Below are 20,183 nucleotides of genomic sequence, written 5' to 3'. Positions count from 1 at the left end.
TTTAATAAAAGTTAAAATTGAATAAGGGGTTACTTTAATGTTCCATCACATCATTTACTGAAGGAGTCAGGAAACTTTACTCATATGGCTAAGAAGCAATCATTTGCAAATTGCTCAAGTAATTGGAAAGCCTGAATGCAGCTCAACAAATCTTCTATGGTGTATACTACGTATAGTCCCCTGACTGAAACAGAAGCAGTGGCAGCGTTCAGCTTCAAATGATTGTGGATGAAGGACTAGGACCAGGGGGGTCAGGGCCTCACCCAAGCCAAGTCCTTTGGAAGATTGTTTCTACAAACTTATTTGACATTTGGAAGTTTTTTCCACACTGACATTTAAAAATTTTGCCTATTTCAGATTGCATGCTATATTTATTTAGAGAATAAATTCTTAAATTGTCTTTCAGTAAGCTATTAACTGTGAAACTAGTCACAAAGGAGAAAAGTTGCTTTTTAGATAGAATGGACTTTAGTTAGTTTCATATGGTAGAAATCATTAGGGTGTTCATTTTCTAAATATAATGAAGGGGGTACATGTGGAAGGAGTATAACCTGGTGATATTTTTCACACAGGGGCCCTGGTGGCATAGTCTTCACCAACCTGTACCACTAACCAAGAGGCTGGGAGTCCTGGCAGCTTAAATCCACCAGTGACTCCTGAGGGATGAAGCTGGGTAGTCTCTCCAGGACCTTGGAAACTCAATAGAGAGGGTTGCTAGGAGTTAGACAGTTGAGTTTTTGAGCTGATTTTCTGGATACAATGACTGATCACTAGGTGGCGTAAAGAAGGCATGATTAAAACTAAGTAAAGTCAGTAAACAATGTTTTACTGAAACATTTCATAACACAGAAAATCTGTCTGACGTGTAGAGTTACTGTCTTACACAAGAAGGACAGACCCATTTTCAAAGACTAATAGGAATATAATAAATATGGCGTTTACATACTAATTTGTACACAGAAACTGCCCCATGGCCATAAAAATTTATATTTAACAGTGCAACATATAATTTAATCATCTGATTTCTTTGACAGGTTTTTCTTACTAAACACAAATAACTAGCTAGTTGTAATATACATATATAATATATTCTTTATGTATTTAGATATTCAACAATCTGTACAGTTTCTAAACATAAAACTCCTAAAAGGCACAATTGTCTATACAACATGTACAAAATGACTGGAGCAGACACAAAACAACAATTATTGGTCAAAAGTTCATGATTGCACAAAGATCAGTAACGTCAATTTATGTCAGAAAAATGTGCTTTAAGGAAAGGAGGGTTTTCAAAAAACCTTTAAGTGTTATATTAAAAAAACCCCTAAAATCAAAACAAAAAAAAACAAACCCCAACCTAACTAATAAAACCCACTTAGGTGGCTATGACAAGCCGGTCCTCATCGTCATCACTGCTTGCGTCACTGAAATGCACTGTGGCCTGCCTTCGAGGAGGGGCTGTGGGTCGGCGGGCCCGCCTGTGTGGGGAGAGGGTCTGGGGGCCTGGGGGCCTGGAGGGCCCATCCAGATGCATGCCCGGCTGGGACTCTGCTGTGGATGGGAGTTTATGCCCCAGTGTCATGCAAGGGATGGAGGCAGGCTTCTCAGGGCCCACTTCACTTGTGCCATCCAGCCTTTCAAGGCCACTGGCCGGGGCGGGAATACTCAGCAATTTTTTTGCATTTTCCTGCTGGACTTTGGGTGTCCCCTGAGAAGATTCGGCTCTGTTGACCTGGTCTGCACTGGTCATAGGAGCTGGCTTGAGCTGCGTCTCGAAGGTTGTGGTGTGAGAGGCTGGTCCCTCTGGCGTTCCTTGGGCATCCACAGTCACGGGGCCCACCGAGGGGATCAGAGTAGGCAGCGCTATGTTCACAATCTGGAGGCCTGGAATGTGGGCCTGGGGGCTGGGGCTGCTCTGGGAGGTGGGCTTGGCAGTTAAAACCTGCAGGCCCACCGCATTCAGGGCCAGCCCTGGTGGATGCACTGGGGGGCCGAGGCTGGTATTGGCAAGACCTAGGATGTTGACAGTCTCCATGGTGAGTGAGGGGAGCGTGGGCTGAGCCAGGGGCGTGTTGAGGTTCTGCAGGCCTGGCACCTGGATCTGGCCAATGGGAATACATGGCACAACACCGCTCAGCTCTGCCACTCCAGGTGGGTTGGTAGTACTGGAGACGTTCGTGATGGTGTCGGCTGGGGTGCCCACAGTCCTGTGGAGGACGCTGACAGCAGGAATTGTGAGCTGCATTGGCCCCGCTTGGATTGGAACAAATGCAGAGTACGTGAGGCCAGCAGGTACCACATGGATGCCCCCAACTGGAACCATATTGTAAGGTGTCCTTGACTGTTGCTGGGAATGCAAAGGAAGGTGACTGAACAGGTGAGTCTGAGGAGAAGTCAAGCCTGGGGCTGGCTGTAGACTGATCTGCTGTTTCTGTTCCTGAGAGTCAGGATGAGCTGAGGTGGCTGAGGGAACCACCACGGCTGGTGGGGGGCTGGGCTCAGCGACAGGAGGCAGGCTCCCAGGTGACGTGCCCTGAAGGAAGAGAGAGAACCCTGTTTCATCAACCTGTTTTGGTAACTGTCATTGATTTAGTACCAAATCATGGTGACCTATGCATGCCAAAGTGTTACTGTGAGCTGTCGCAGAATTGGCTTCAATTCACGGTGACCGTGTGCACACAGGAACAAAATCCACCCGGGTTCTGAACTATCCCCAGTGCAGTCAAGGGCTTTCACTGGCTGGTTCTGAAGCTAGATTTACAAGCTTTCTTCCTAGTCTGTCTGAGCCTGGGCTCTGAGCATCATAGCAACAAGCAAGGATCCATGGGTAGTGGTACTTGTGAATGAGGCAGACTGAATGGGACTAGAACTTAGGACTTCCCATACAGAAGAAGAAATTCTACCACTGAACCACTAGTCCACCATTTAAACAATGAGCTAAAATTCTATACAACACTAGTGTAAAGTCTATTCTTCCTGAGGAGCACCAGGACATATGTTTAGATTCTAGGCTTGCTAAAAAAGTTTGTTTTCATTTTTAAAAGTAAATGTGCAACAAACACAAGCTACCATATTTTTAGTTCTTTTAAATAATCATACCAGGACTATACTTACCTTGCACTTTTCAAACCAATTTCCTGATAGTATCTAATTTTATACTGAGAAGAACTCTGAAACGAAGACATAATTATATTTTTGTGTTGTTACTGTCTTTCTGGGTCCAACAGGTCCATTTTAGAGATAGGAGTCATTGACAAATTGAGGTATTAGTTGGCTGTGAACATCAACTTAAAAGGGAAAAATTAACTAACTAAAGCATTATTTCTTTAAGAAATAATTGTTATTTAGAAAGGATCTGTAGCTGTTAGGTTTTTTTGTTCATTCATTTAATACATTTTTGAAACGTCTCCTAATAATCAGAGGATTGTAGGCACTGGCAGGTATAGGAGAGATGTGAAACAGGGAAGCGCAGAGCATAAGGGACCAATGTTATTGTTGTTGTTGATTGTCTTTGAGTTGAGCACGACTTATAGCGACCCTATGAACAAAAGGCCTGAAGCCTCTCTACAACTACCAACGTTTATTAAAGTTCATAGAGGTTCCAGAAGCATGAGGTAACCATGATTAAATACAAGGAATACACCCTGTCTACCCCCTCTCTCACACCTGGATTATTAGTTAGATTTAGATTTTTCTTGGTAATATGTGATATATTAATTTTAAGTAGACAGCCTGAAGAAATATACAAGCTTTTATATAGTTAATTTTTTTTCCAAGAAATCTGTGGTGTAGTGGACTAACTAGTGGAGTGGCATGTTGTGCTACTAACTTAAAGGTCAGTAGTTCAATCTACCAGTTGCTCTGTGGTAAAAAGAAGGGAAGTCTCCTTCCTTAGAAATTTACAGCCTTACAACTCCCAGGGAACATTCCACTTAATGGCTGTCGGTTTGGTTTTGGTTGTATTTGTTCTGTGTGACCTATAAACCCAAATAATCCACATTTAGAAATAACTCCTCTACAATACTAGCTATGAATCTTAGTTAGGAGACTATCAACATGAGAATGAATTTGCATAGAATTAATCACTCTCCCTTGGGACAGCAGGGTGGGTGTGCTGTGTCTTCCCAGAGGCTAGTGCTAACAGAGTAAGGTCTTGGACAGCAGCGTTCACAAAACTGCTGCAGATGCCATGATGCCAGAGAAAAGGGCAACTGTCTTGCAATAAGGCAAATTCATCACCCGTGGAAAAACAAGTCCCAGTAAACTATATTGTGCCATCCAGTTCGAAAAGATTCATTCACAGCTGACCACTTCGTAGATTTCTGGAGGCTGTAAACTGCACAGAAGGAGACTGCCCTTTCTCCCATGGATCTGATGGTGGATTTGAACCACCTGTTTTGGGATTGGGAGTGCAACTCCTTACCCACTAGGCCACCAGAGCTCCCTAGTAAACTATGGCCTACATAAATAAGTTCCATGATTCAACTGACAGATGTACATGTTTTCATTTTAATTTAGAAAAAAAGAGAAACAAATAATAATAATAAATGAGTGTTACTTTAAGAACCATTTGGTTATTTTCTAGATTTACATTTATATGGTCTCTGACTGATATACTGAACAAAAACCCAAAGGGTATAAATATCTTTTCCTTCTAAATTAAAAAAAAAAAAATCTTAATCTACAGTTATACTAACTGATTTGGCCATCACTCACTAATTTGTTATGTGCATTGTCCTTTCAAGTCATCTTTGCTGTTAGCTGTTACTGAATACACCCCTAACCCATAGCAACCCACACACAGTGGGATCAGACTGCCGGGATCCATGGGGTTGGCACAGACTGAATTTTAGCAGATGATCACCAAGCCTCTCTTGCCAAGCTCTCTTAGTCTGGAACCTCTGCTGAAACCAACTTAGCACCAGAGCAACAGACAAGCCTCCAGTGACAAAGACGGGGAGAAGCTGCACACAATGAGATATGCCCTGGCTGGGGACTGAACCAGATCTCCCCTTAGGGAAGGTGAGGATCATACCAAAGAACTACCAATGTCCCCCTCTCCACATTGCAACAACCTCAAGATCATTTACCTGGGTTAAAGCAACAGCCTTTCCAGCCACTGAACTCCTCAGGATATCTTCTGGTTCGGGGTAATCCACAGACATCTGATGACATGGGGATTTGGGTGCAGCCTCGGAAGACCTTGACAAGTCTCCACTAGCCTCCTCCTCATCTCCGGTAACATGCTGCCTGGCTTTTCCAGGAGAGCATGTCTTTCGACCATGATCTGACTGCACCGTGCTGAGCACCGTCATCTTGGTGAGCAGAGCCCGGGGCAGTACGTCCATGGGGTCAGAGTGTGTCCCAGGGAAGCAATTGGGGACCCTGGTCTCCTCGTCTGCACTGGCGGAGTCCTGCAGGCTGCTTCGTGATGGCAAGTGCTGGGGGCTGGCTGCAACAGAGGGGGCAGCAGACAGAACGGACTCGGCTTGACTGTCCTCATCATCGTCTTCATTCTCATTGTCATCCTCATCGGGGCCATCAGAGTCTTCAATGTCATAACCAGACCGCTCGTAACCAAATCTTTGCCTCTCCTCTAGTGGGAAGAACCAAGAAGGCATGCCATGAGGGTTTTGCAAATAAATGGGGATGTGTGTGTGCAACTTTTATTACCTGTGGGCTTCATAACACTGTGAGGAATAATACACATGACAAGGGCCCTGTCCACACAAAGGCAACACTCTAATTAAAAATGAAATGAGAAAAAATGCAGGGTAGGCAAGCAGGAATTCAGAGAAACCAGTCTTGCTGGAGAGGGGCAATGCCATGGCAAAGCTGTGTGGAGGACCTGGGGTGGAAAAAACCAACCAGAAGGTGAGCCAGGCAGAGGGCAAAGAGAGATGGAAGCTCAGACTCCAAAAGTGCACGTAAGACATCACCAAGACCAAGCTCAGCAGAAAAAAATAATAAATAAGGTATTACACATAACCGTTGGTCCCTATCTAATTTTTCAAGCATTTGTACAGATGAGAACAAAAGGTGATGGTGATGGTATTCATCAGCTGAATTAATTCCCTTAATTCTTGAGTGGCATTTAGAAAGCTTCAATTGTCCTCTGAGTAATAATTATGCAATATTCATTTTTTTCAACTTATGGGCACTAAATTTTCCCATTATTTTTTCCCCTCTATAGGACTCAACCTGAGGTTTTAATAAAAAAATCATCATGTTGGCAAATAATATCACATTGGACCAACTGCATTTAACCAAGACCATTTGGCATTTTCCAATGAATAGTTTTAAAATTCTTGTAACTTCATGTAAGATCATATTTTAAATTTTCACCTATTTAAATTATTGAACATTTTAAGACCTTCCCTTCAAAAAGTAATAAACCCTTAGAAACTAAAGGGAAGAGAAATTCAAAACATCTTCTCTACTTCTTTGTTATGAAATCTAATAAAGGTATTTGAGCAAACAGTTTTGTTATACCACATTCTACACTGTAATGCTCTGTAATACTCTGCATTTTTTATTGGTAAGCATACAATTATTCATATACATGTGTTTTATTCACATATATAGTGGAGGTTTTTGTGTGTTTCACATTTTTATTCATTGGCATGTTTCATACAATCATTCCATACATTGTGTTTTATAAAATTAATCACCACTGCACTATGCCCATCACTTCCTCATCTTTTCAGTTCCCTGCCAAATCTTTGCCATTTCCTTTATTCCCTCCCTCTACCCACCAAATTGTGCTTCCCTGTGATTCCTCCCCTACCCATACTCACCCCTCTTTTCCTCTTGGAACCCCATACACATTTTACTGCCATTCTTCTATTTTTACAATAATGGTTTATGCAGTATTTGTCCTTATGTGACTGAGTTACTTCCATAATACAATGTGTATTTTAAAAAGACAAAAATGTGCTTGCGGCTCATAGTAACTACGTATGAGTCCTGCTCTAAGCTGAGCCAACCTTATTGTCTCTGACACATCTACCCCCACTTCCCCAGTCACTGAATCAATCCATCTCATCGAGGGTCTTCCTCTCTTGCCCTGTTGCTTGACTCTCCCAAGCATGATCTCTCTTTCCAAGGACTGGTTTCACCTTGCAACATGCCCAAAATATGTCAGATAGTGCTTCAGAATCCTTGCCTCCAAGGAGTAGCCTGGTTTCACCCTCTCTAATATGGATCTGTTTGTTCTCTTAGCAGTCCATGGTACACTCAATACTCTCCTCCAGCACTACAGCTCAAAGGCATCAATTCTTCTATGATCCCCAATCACTTTAAATCCAGGAATAGGTATTTTCCCAGCTTTACCAAAAGGCATGGACATTAACTTACCTTATTATCCTTTCTTTTTACAAAAAGAATTTACCAAAAAGAACTTAACGGTGAGTGTTTCCTTGCATTAGAACTTAATCATATTGTTTATCACAAACGTGCATTTCTTTTATATATTAGATACTAAATATAAAACATATGCATTTAAGTTCCTCTAAAAGGTGCACGTAAATGAATAACTCAGGCAATGCCAGCTTATGGAATTTCACTAATCACTCCTGCTGGCTGGGGCCCTGGTGGAGACGACATGGCTAATGGCTAAATGCCATGACTCCTGCCTTCCTGATGGCCTGATACTGGGGATTCTAATGCTACACTGTCATCTTCAATTCATGTAAAATGTATTTAACTGCTGACAAATAAAAATTTTTATGGATGAGGTGGGTTACCCCCCCCCCATTCTATTGGTTTATTTTTTAAGGGGGAAAACAGAAAAGACTTGAAGGTACTAGAGGGCTGGCCAAAGAAGTGAGCTGGATACAAATTTCATCAAAGCTCACTCTGCTGCCAAGCCCCAATCACATGGGATTTGTTTTCTTTTAAAATCATTATTTTCAACATGATTTTTCCTGGATGGAGAAAGCTGGGGGGGAGGGAAGGGGAATTACATCCCTTACAACAGAAAAATGAGAGCTGACCTAACTTTAAATATAGATCTTTTTCAGACAGTATGGAACCTCAAAAGAGGCAGGGAGGTGGCGGGAAGCCCAATCAGGGGCTCACAGAAAACACCAGAAAAGGCATCACAGTTCCACTGTGGTTGAGACCTGGGGAAGACAACGAGCAGCCAAACAGGAGGGACAAAATCCCTCCTGGATCCAGCTCCCTGATAATCTCAACCAGGGACTGAAGGCGTACCCTGAGTGTGGAGGGCAACAAGCATCACCAGCTTAAGAAGCTGCATGAAAACACACTGCAGTGAAGAAAGGGAAAAGAAGGGAGGTCTCACACAACAAAACACTCTGCTCCTGAGAGCAGGGCAGGATTATCTGCTGAACTCAGCACTACAGCCCGGCGGAGAGAACCAAAAAGACCACTGCTCAGAGACAGAGGAGCAGGGTGCACGCTTGGGACTGAGGCTGAATCAAAACAACAAAGATGGTGCGGTATCTTCCCAATGCCACGTTAACAACATTCACCAACAGCCAACAGCCAATAACACTGCTCCATGAGAGACAGGGCAGGAATAAGATATGCAGACAGATCCTCCCTAGGCAACAGTACAAAGCAAAAGTCTGAAATCTAGTCTTAAATAGACGCTGCCCTAGTAATCTAACTGCACCCATGCAGAAGGAGTATAGCAACAGACAGGAATCTGGATTTACAAGAAGCAATGAAGAGCAGCAGCCCTGGAGGAAATGCAGGTGTCATGGGGAATGGTGTGTGCCAACTAGAGAAAGCTCTATCGCTCTCACTGTGTGCTGTCAAGCTAATACCAACTCCTAACAGCTCTGGCAAGAAGCTGAACTGCAATCCCTAAGGCATGCTGTACAAATCCTTCAGCCATTTGGTGGGAGAAGGATGGGCAAGCTCCTCCTGTGCGATTAATGGCCTCTGAAAACCTGCTGGAAGGTCAGCAACTGGTCGGTTAGGAATTGATGATAAACAACAACAGCTCTGTAGCACCAAGGAGAATGGCTTCATGGGAAAAGACAGATTGCCAGGTCTCTTCTCCCATGGAGAGGCTGATGGATGTGAATCACCAAGATTTTAACCAATTAACACTGCACTGAATAACCAGTGAACCCCCACTCTGGCTCTCAGGGAATCAATTAAACACTAATCCAAGTATTGCTGGGAAGGTTCTTTTGGAGATGTGGCTACATTTATAATCTACTGATTTTAAGGGGATTACTTTACCTAAGTAGGCAGGCCACAACCAACTAGGTGAGAGGCTTTAATAAAAGAAAATCTGCCTGTTGAATGTAGTGTTAGCTTCTGTCCGAAAGTTTCCAACCAGCACTATGATTTCATACTTGTCCAGTCAGATCCTACAGTCAAATATGCCAATATTTCAAAATTATCTATCTAGTAATATATATGTACCTGTATAGTTATACACAACACACAGACACATATAGAACTGGCAGAACTTTAGTAGGTACAGAAGGTAAAAGGAAATTATTTTTATCTTATTTTTAATTGCTTTAGAAAATAATGACAAATCTAGACTAAAATGTGTGGTCTAATCATATGAACTGAAGACAAAGCGAGCCAAACTGGGTTTAAAAAAAAAAGGGAAAAAAAAGAGCAGATCCTAATTATATACCATATATAAGAAATGCATCTTAAATATAAAAATATAAGTAAGCTTAAAGTGCAAATTTAGACAAAGTTACAACATAAAAACACTAACCAAAAAGTTGTTGGGGGCGGGGGAAGCTATATTAAGATAGTAAAAAAGACTACCTGAAATAAACAGGATTATGTAATATCCATACATTACAAAGCAGTTTTAATATAATGGGATGGAAAACTAATGGAACTGAAAGAAAGTCACTCATATACCCATGAGTATAGGTGAATACTTCAACAATTCCCAGTAACTAATAAAACATATAGAAAAAAAATGTTTTAAAAATCATGAAGACAGAAGACCTCAAATGATCTTTATAAAATGCAACATCAGGGATACAGACCATAAAGAAACTGAAATACATTTTAGACACCATAGATTTTACCTTTTTGGAGGGTAAGAGCATTAAACGAGAAGTCTCCAAATATTACATCTTTAAATAATAGGTCAAAGTATGAATGAAAAGGAAAAACTGTCCTGAATGAATGAAAGATACACTGTTACACATTAGTGAATTGCTGCTGTTAATACAGCAGGCAGTGGGAAAATCTATACCAGTAAGTGCTCTTTTATACTTTATTTAAAAAGATAAAAAGGATTTAATGGTGTGTGTGTGTATATATATATATATATATATATATATGTGTGTGTGTGTGTGTGTGTGTGTGTATGTTTTTAAACTAAGATCGTATTTTTAGGAACTAGGAAAAGAAACTAAATCCCAAAAGAGTGGAAGGAGGAAAATAATAAAATAAGTTAAAAAAAAAAAAACACAAAACCAAACAAACAATAAAGCTAAAAGCAGAAAATCAGTGAAACCAAGTGCTCGGCCTCTGGCAGACTAGAGGTACACCTGAAATAAAGTCAAATTCAAGCTCAAGCAAGTCACAAATGTTCTGATTTCTTTGTAAATACAAGGGAGTTCTGGGGGTACAGTTCATTGGAAGTTTTATTACTAATACAAAAGGTGTGTCTTGATGGCATTTACAGTTCATTGGAAGTTTTATTACTAATACAAAAGGTGTGTCTTGATGGCATTTCAAATCCCAAATGTCTCCCTAAGAGAAAAATCCTCTTATGTGACTTACGGCCTCAAAAACATGAGGAGGAGTCAGCTATCAATCTGTTACCATTTGGCAGCTAGGAGTTTTGGTGGGGTTGGGGTTGTTTTTTTTTTGAGAGTTCAAGTCCACCAGCCGCTCCACGGGAGAAAGATGGGCGATCTCCTCCTGTGTGATTAACTGTCTCTGATAATCTGCTGGAGGGTCAGCTATTGGTTCCAATTCAATGATACACAACAACAACAACACATAACAGTTATGTTCATTTTCTAGTGTATTGCATTTGATGTATTTTGAGAACTATTAAAATATTGTAAAGACACAAAATAAGCAAATATCTTCAGTAAAATGGCAGTGATAGATTTGCTTGATGCAGGATAGGATATCAATACAGATCCTGCAGGCACTGAAAGAACAGTAAGGAAATTTATTTTAAAAAACCACAAACCTCTCTATGTCCACATATATTTCAACTTAGAATAAAAGAACCAAGTCCTAGAAAAACACAAACTACTCACACACACATAAAAGGAAATAAACAAACACGAGGAATTAAATATATAGCTAAATGTCATAGACAAAACAACATAAATCAATCTTCCAGGCCCAGATGGTTTCACTATTCAGTTTCATCATTATTTAAGGAAAAAAAACTACTAACTACATAATCTCTTCAAGAAAGTAAAAGGGAAAAGGAGTCCTTAATTCATGGAGAAGACAGGTCTTACTGAAAGAAATTAGCTTATCTTTACAAGAAAAACAGTAAAAATTACAAAACAACAGCTACATCAATGAAGCAGAATTAAAAAAATAATACATGACAACCAAGTGGAGTTTGGCTAAGAGACATTTGAAAATACATTTATTAATTCATCATATTAACAGGCTAACACCACCACCAAACAAAAATCATATGATTACTTCAAAAGATTCAGGTAAAATCTAATAAAATTCACATTCATTCTTGATACAAATATGGGCCCCAGGCACAATAAACAGTATGAGGAGCAAGGTGCTGACCTAAGGAATGTGGACAAACAGTGCTCTGAGTGGATAGTTGTTGCTATGTGCTGTTGAATCGCCTGTGACTCATAGCGACATTATGTACAGCAGCCCTAAACCCTACTCTATCCTGTGTCAATCTTATTGTCTCCGACACACCTCCACCCATTAGTCCAGACACTCAATCAATCCATCTATATCATCGAGGGTGTTCCTCTCTTGCACTGTCTCTCCACCCTCCCGGGCATGATAGCCCTTTCTAAGGAGTGATCCCACCTTGCAACATGTCCAAAGTATGTCAGACGAAGCTTGAGAAGCCTTGTCTCCAAAGAGCATTCTGGTCTCACTCTCTCTAGGATGAACTAGTTTGTTCTTCTAGCAGTTAATGAATATTCAATACTCTTCTCCCAACACCACAGCTCAAAGGCATCAATTCTCCTTCTGTCATCCCTAATCATTGTTCAGTATTCCAATGCAAAGGGGCCAAACTTGCTCAGCATTTCTTAAGTGGAAGGAACTGTAGAACAAATTCAAGCTTCGAGCTGCAATACTTAAGGCTTCTTTGGGCAGAATATTAAATGATCCAGGAAGCATTAAAAGAAGATGGAAAGAGATTACAGAGTCATTGTACCAAAAAGGATTGGCATACACAGAAGAATTTCATGAAACAACAAATGAGCAAGAACCTGTGGTGACAAAGAAAGACGTTCAAGGTGCTCTGAAAGAACTGGAAAAAAACAAGGCCCCAGGAATTGATGGTATACCAACTGACACATTTCAACAAACAGATGCTTCCCTGAATGTGCTCACTACGTTGTGCCAAGAAATCTGAAGGACAACCACCTGGCCAACTGACTGGGAAAAAAATAATCTATATTTATTCCCATTCCAAAGAAAGGGACCCGACAGAGTGTGGAAATTATCAAACAATATTACTGGTATCACATGCAAGCAAGACTCTGCTGAAGATTATCCAAAATTGACTAGAACAGCACATCAGTAGAGAACTGCCTGAAATGCAGGCTGGGTTTAGTAGAGGCCATGGATAATATAGAGAGAAAAGAAAAGCAGAACTGTACACAAACACTAGTTAATTGTAAATTTGTTTATTGGGTTATGATTTACAAGCCTGGTTTTGACATAACTATAGATGTTTACTCTTGGGAGCTCTGCTGGCCTAGTCTTTAGGGAGTTATACTGCTATCTTAAGCATGGCACCTTCTTGGTGGTTCAAATCCACCAGTACATTCCTTGGGAGACTAGGGAGAAAAATAGGCAATCTTCTCCTGTGTGATTTTCAGCCTCGGACACCCAATGGAGGGTCAGCTATGAGTTGTTTCTGACCCAAAAGCAATCAGTTGAATATGGATGTTTAAGAACAGTAATAAATATTAAAGTTTCTCATGAATATAAATATTCTGGAAACATCCTAAACATATTGACTGTGCATATACCTTAGTAAGAACAATTTAATATCCATTAAGGTAGACAAAACTACTTGGCTCTATTTTAGTCTGATTTTGCCTTAGTCACACACATTTCCAATCAGTGGCAGGATTGCTGGGGGTGGGAAACCTACTGGGTGGCTTCTTTGAATTTTAGTTCTTTCTTCTCTCCTCCTGGGAAGTGTTCCATGCTTACAGCTCAGGGAAGCCTGGAGAGGGCTCTAGGGTTGGAAGGCCTTTCTCTGAAATAATGAGATTAAAATGTTTATCTTTCTGTGTATGTTGTATGTGGACACAGTTGACTTGAGGATATATAACGACAATACTTTTTAAAACCAAGACTAATATTCTGGAGTAATGAGAGGGGGAATCTTAAATACGCAGGAGATTATGGCACCCTTTTAAATCCCCAGAGCACCAAAACAAAGTCAAACACTAACTCTCCTTGGATTCAGGCTAATAAAAATAATTTTACATCATTTTCTGACTCCCTTTATCCCAGACCGTATTCTCAAAAGACTGTTACTTCTAAATCAGCCATTCAGATTATGAAAAATCCAGAAAGGAAAAGAAGCTTGTCTAGGAACATACTGTCAGTGAGTACCAGCACAAGGACTTGCTAACCACATGACTCTGTGATGCTGTTTATTTTGCTATGTTACTTTTTAACAGTTCCTATACTGAACACCTACTCTACCAGAATTAACAAAGGTCTCACTTATGGAAACCATAAAGATATGAGAACACAGCTATATACATTTGCTTACATATTGTGTATAGCTGCATCTGACTTTCAGTGGCAGAGCTCTGAGACCAGAGGGCCCATACAGCCAGCCATGTTCACTCTTTGGTCCCTTACAGAAACTCTCTGTTGACACCTAAGCTTTATTATCATGTTTAAATACAACAAGCACACGATGATAGAGCTGACTGCAAATTCATCATACATGATAAGAAGGTTTAGAAATGCACATATGGGCTAGAAAGTATCAAAACTGAACCTTTACGAGTCTTGTCATCATTCCAAAAAAAATACTGTTTTTTTTTTGTTTTTATGTTAGAATTGTACTTTTCTTGGCACAAAAAATATGGATTGCATTACCCCAGACAGGTAAACCTGTGGCTTCATCTTTGCACTCGTCAGACTCAGAGCAAACATATGATTGATACTTGCAGAGCGGGTTAAATAAAGAGCCCCCTCCCCATTTAATTGATGGTCTATTGGATATGTTCTTGAGGAGCCCTGGTGGACCACAATGTCGGCAGTTCAAACTTAACAGCCACTCTACAGGACAGATAAAGCAGTCTGCTTCTGGAAAGACTACTGTCTTGGATACAATGGATAGTTCTACCCCATCTTACAGGCCTACTTGGAGGTGGAAAGCATTTAATGGCAGCGGGCTGGGTTTGAACACATTCTGTGCTCATTAGAAATCAGTTGGCCAATACTCAGGAATATGTAGATATGTACAAAAAGGAAGTTATTTTCTCTGGGTTTTCATTCACAAAGGAAAAAAGTGCTATCTAAGGCAGCAGAAATGCTTCAGTATTTTGATACCTTTATGTCAAAACACTTGTCCCTAAAGATGTATCTAAAAATTATCTGCTGAGCTGAATCAACTGCAATGTGCACTGTCACTCCTGCCTGTATGCTCTGCCAGAAGACTGATATCAACACATACAGCCCCAGGGATGCCAGGAAGATGGGCCCTGAGAGGGCATGCCTGCAAACTTGACCCTCCAACACACACACACACACACACACACACACACACACACACACACGTTCAGGATTTCCATTGCTTTGTTGGTGTGGTTTGTTTTTGTTTGTATCCTACGTTTAGTAATATTACTTTGAAATCTAGATAGACAACAGTAATCTGTAGCACACTGTTTTTCAAAGCATGCAATTACTGTAATAATGGAGGGAGGTGGTTGGTTGGTTGTTAAGGAAAAAAAAAACCCACACAAAAACTGAAACTAAAATCATCACTAAGCGCACAATATGCTAGAGACTACATTTTGCAAACTGAGGAAGTAAATGAAGAGACTGTTCTTGCTATGTAATTCATTGATAAAACTAACACAACCTTATGTTAAATATAGCTCCCAAGACCGATTACGGTTTCATGTTGTGCATTAAAATATTTTCCTTTGGAAGAATAGAATGGTTTGTATAAAAACTCTAGTGACTTGGAAATGCTCTAGAAGTTTATTTGGAAGGTCTTCATTATTTATTTCTAAAGTTCATATAAACTACTGCTAGGGACAAAAGTGATACAGGTTTTCCTATTTGGTGATCAGACATCTCCTGCATACAGGTATTATGCATTTACACACTAACAAAAATAAAGTTTCCACTTTCACTTCATCATAGTAAGTGGTTCTCCCAGTTTGGCAGTTGAAGGGATATATTAATTAGCATTCTGTGCATTGACATTCAGACTTCTGCTGAAGAAATAATTCTTTGGATCAAGGCATGCAGATAGCTACCAACATGATTTGTGCAATAAAAAGAGACAAAACAACAACAACAAACTCTAATCCCCCCCAAAAATAACAAAACTAAAAAGTATTTGCTAATTCACTGTAACAGTACAGGGACAAAACTTCTGAGATCATAAAATTTTGCAAGGGAAGTGTGCAGTGGAACTGGAAGAGAGGGTGACTTTTCATGAACATATACTGTAATTACAGTTTGAGTTCCAAGTTTTAAATTAAATGGGAACTATTTAAAGGCTTCAATAATCCATATTTTAATAGCTAACCGATATAAAACCATACACACACACACACACACACACACAGAGCTCAACAACAACTCACTGCTGTGGAGTTGGGACTAAAGCACAGCTGACCCTCTCATGGGTTTCCAGAGGCCATAAACTAAAACCGAAGAAGACTGACCATTTTCCTCCTTTGCAGCAACTGGTGGATTGCAACTGAATGCAATTCAGTTGCATTCAGGGTTGGCAGCACACCTCTTTACCTATGAGGCCACCAGAGCTCTCTACAAAAATGTAAACATATTGAATTTGCTTAGTCCAAAATTAGCTTTCTTCAGTATCCCTAAATTTACATTTGAGAATTAGAACAAGAATTCACCTACTAAATTATAAACATGTAGCCAGCTATACAACTCACTGTTGCGAAGAATAACATACAATGAAAAAGATCAAGAGTTTTCAGACCTTCATCACACCACTTTCACACCAATTCCCCATGCTTCAAAATTTTATAGTGCTTTAGAGAAAACTTTATATAACAAACTAGTACCCCAAACAATAACTGATAGGCAAATAGCTCCACAACACTGGCTGCAATCTTCACAACACTCTTCCCATTTCCTCCCTGGGGTCATTATTTTGATGCACCTGATTTGCCCATCTCCCCTAGTCTTCTAGGGGGGGTCTGGTGGCCTAGTGGTATGGAACTGCACTGCCAATCCAAAAGCACCCAGATCAAACTACCAGCTGTTCTGCAAGAGAAGAATGGGCGATCTCCTCCAGTGTGATTGTCTCTGAAAGCATTCTGGAGGGTCAGTGTTGTGTACACCACAACCACCACCTAGCCTTCTCATCTGGTTCTTCTGGGTAAATGCTGCCCTTCCGATTTCCTTTGATTGATTTTTCTAGAGTAGATTCTTAAGGCATTGTTATTATTTATTTATAGGTTGTTATTGACTCAGTGATTGGGGTAATTGGCCAGAGACAACCCTGCATAGAGCAGGGTTCAGAGCTACTGTGAGGGATGTGATAGCACATAACAATAACAAGGTACATACCAACAACACTGCTCACCTTAAAGGTCTATTATTTGGCCACTGGCGATAACCTCCAGTAAGGTTTATGGTTTCAAATTAGAGTGCTACCTAATGGTGAATCACAAGGACCTCTCATCTCTTCCAGTCTTTTTTTCCTTTTGTGTTTTGAACTTTGTCCTACACTTTCAACCCACTGTAACTGAGACCTCCTGTGGTCCTAGTCAGGGTGGTAAGTTAATAGTGGATGCCAAGAACCTCTAGTTTTTTTGGTCATAATCGTGAGTATGGTAAAGAACAGGTCAGCCTTTTATTCTAGTGTGCATGGATGGGGTTACCATAAGTTAGGACATGACTAAATTGAAGATAATAAGAGAGTATCTTAAGGAAATGTAATAGATTTTACATATATTTATGAAACTTAAAATTACGGTTTGAAGGCTTTACCATTCAAAAAGGGTTCATACAAACAGGGTGTTAAGTCTAACAGGACTGTCTAGTTTTGCCATCTCAATAACTTTAAATTAAGTAGGTTCAGTGTCAGAATTTGGGAATCTCAATACCAACAAGGAAGAAGAAGAGTGTGCCCTTCAGGGCCAGAGACTCTGCTCCAGCCAGATCAAGATCCACACAAGAGCAAAATCAGTTTCAGCAGAGAACCAGAGACCAACCTGAGAGAGAGTTGACTTGAGAGAACCCTTCACCTAAGCTTGCTAGAGGACTTAGGGAAGACGTTCTGACTGTCAAGATGAATAGAACTTTGTAACACTGACTGAAGGTCAAAGAGATTGTTAGCATATTTGAAAAGTTGTCTGAGGCTGAGGGATCGTATCCTGCTGCCAACTTAATTTTAACTTCCCTAAAAAACTCCCCATAAACATGAGTCTGGTTCTACGGAGACTGTGTAGTCACTGCAATGCATTTCGGACCTAGTAGATCAATAAGATTGTTACTGGGATTAGCAGAAGTAGGTGTGTAGGAGTGTGGTAGACCATATCTGATCTTACAGGCATTAGTTTTACATACAGATTCTGATGACAGGGGCAGTTCCCCTTTGTGGTGTTAGTAGAGGTCAGACTTGCTCCTTTGCCTCCCTTGCTCTTTTTACCCAGATATAAACAGTCAGTGATAACAGATTATGCAAGGAAATGCTACATGAAGTTAAATCTTGATTGCATGGCTAATTTAAAATAAAACACAGTCATTTTTGAGCTTTGAGTCATGGGACAAAAGTCATTATATATTCACTAGATTACAGTGTTACTACAAAGCATTTTAGCAAAGTACTTACTTTTAAAAACAGTCTTGCCATTTAGTCATCTCTAAAGTTATGCTATATCTGGAAGAAAACCCAAGACTTTTTTTATTCGCATTTGTGGTCACTCATTCATGCCAATCTTATTTGTCTGCATGAGAAGTCTACTCAAGATTTATTTTTATTGTCTTTCCTGTCATTATCTTCTAATATTTCATTTTGATAAGGCTCGCAAACCTGTGCCAGCTTCTTTACACTCAGGGTCATTCTCCAGTTTAATGCACCTGTCTCTTTGTGTGTGCCTCACCAAATTTGCTCCAACAGAGAACTCAAAGATACAACATTTTAGAATAAAGAAAGGTAACTGTGATAGATGCCACCGCATCTTTTACTGCTGGCCAAACAGTAGTGTTTTCCTGAATTTGTGTGACAGAAACATAGCAAATAGTGTTCTAACACTGTACTGACTAAAAGACACAGTATTAGAATTATCTTAGATTAAGAGTATGAGAAGGAAGCTCTGGTGGCTAAGCAAGTATGGAGTTATGCTGACAACCCAAAAGCAAGTGGTTCAAATCCACAAACTTCTCTTCAGAAGAAAGAAGAGCAATCTCTTCCCATGGGATTTACTGCCTCTGAAAATCCACTGGAAGGTCAGCTGTGAGTCGGTTTTGATTCAATGGCATTTAACAACAAGAAGAGCGGGAGAAATGTTATCAAGATTTCCATGATATCACAAAAGCATTTGATAAAGCTGTTTAACACTGAAAGGAAAAGACAGCAAGTTATGTGTTCTGGGGGGAAAAAAGAAAGAAAGAAAAAGACACCCCCAATAGAACAAAATAATATTCCTCACTGATTCTTATATCCTAGGCCAAGAAAACAGAGAGCCTTTTGTCAGGCAGGAACCTCAAGATGGAGCGGAAAGTCTAAGGTGGTAACTACCGTCTCACACAGAACTGCAGCCATGAATCTGATTCCCGTGGGTCCATGCAGGAAATAGAGAAGCAAAGATTGGGGGAAGGATAAACCACCAGAGACTGATCAGCCACCAGGCCCCTAACATTGTTCTAGCAGCAGATACATCCCACAACACCTTAAAACTGCAATACCTGGAAATATTTATCCTCATTTTTCATTATTTTGAAAGTCACTCACCTTATCTACTTCTAATGTATCAACTTGACAGTAAACAACAACTTAAGTCTGCTAATTTGTATTTTCCCATGAAGTAAACTTTTAGGAAATATTTTATAACACACATTAGTATCCCTCGCAATATTCTTGTGGAGTTGATGAAAGATTTAAAGAATATATAAAGATATTAATTTATGAGTAAACTGGGTCCTTTAATAATTTTCAATGGAAAGTTCAGTGCTACAGTGGACATTAAATCTAGGACCAAAAAAGTCCTACTTAATGTGCCCTCTAGATCATAACAAACAAGTTCATCCTGGAGAGCTGAAGCCAGGCTGCTCCTTGGAGGCAAGGATTCTGAAGCTTTTTTCTGACATACTTTGGACATGTTGCAAGGAGGAACCAGTCCTCAGAAAGGGACGTCATGCTTGGGAGGGTGGAAAGAGTGCACGAGAGGAAGACTGTTGATGAAATGGGTTGATTTAGTGAGTGGAGTAATGGGGGTAGGTGTGTCAGAAACAAAGATTGGCATAGGATAGAGCAAGGTTTAGGGCTACTGTACAAAGGGGGCACTATGAGTTGCAGGCAACTCGATGGCACATAACAACAACAAATCATAACAGTCCTTCCAAAACTAAGTATCGAAATGCTATAGCATTAAGAAAGATCTAGTTCTATTGTACACAATGCCACAAACGAAATGACAATGAACAACTTTAAAAAGTGAATAAAAGTCAGTATACATTTATGCAAATACATACAAAATGTAGGAAGAGATTTAATACTCTTATCAAAACCATTAAATAAAGAATGTTGAATGAAACCAATACTGAAGCACTTTGTCTATAAAAACACTCACCCATTAGGAAAA

The 20,183-nt window shown here is 40.1% G+C and overlaps 1 protein-coding gene across 1 annotated transcript in view; it reads right to left on the bottom strand.

Moving 5' to 3' along the window:
* Positions 1-1,375: 1,375 nt before the first annotated feature.
* HIVEP1 (human immunodeficiency virus type I enhancer binding protein 1) overlaps positions 1,376-20,183 on the bottom strand; it is a 47,693-nt gene continuing 28,885 nt past the window's right edge. Inside the window, exons 6-7 of the mRNA XM_006891633.1 lie at positions 5,091-5,596; positions 1,376-2,533 (exon numbers count right to left, since the gene is read on the bottom strand). Coding sequence (XP_006891695.1) covers positions 1,376-2,533; positions 5,091-5,596 — 1,664 coding nt within the window. The remainder of the gene's footprint in view (positions 2,534-5,090; positions 5,597-20,183) is intronic.

This window comes from Elephantulus edwardii, unplaced genomic scaffold (assembly GCF_000299155.1).
Source record: "Elephantulus edwardii isolate Elephantulus edwardi_28Jun2011 unplaced genomic scaffold, EleEdw1.0 scaffold00101, whole genome shotgun sequence".
In the NCBI taxonomy this organism is placed as follows: domain Eukaryota; kingdom Metazoa; phylum Chordata; class Mammalia; order Macroscelidea; family Macroscelididae; genus Elephantulus; species Elephantulus edwardii.
The sequence above is the reverse complement of the archived record's forward strand: the minus strand, read 5'-3'. Positions and strand labels throughout refer to the sequence as shown.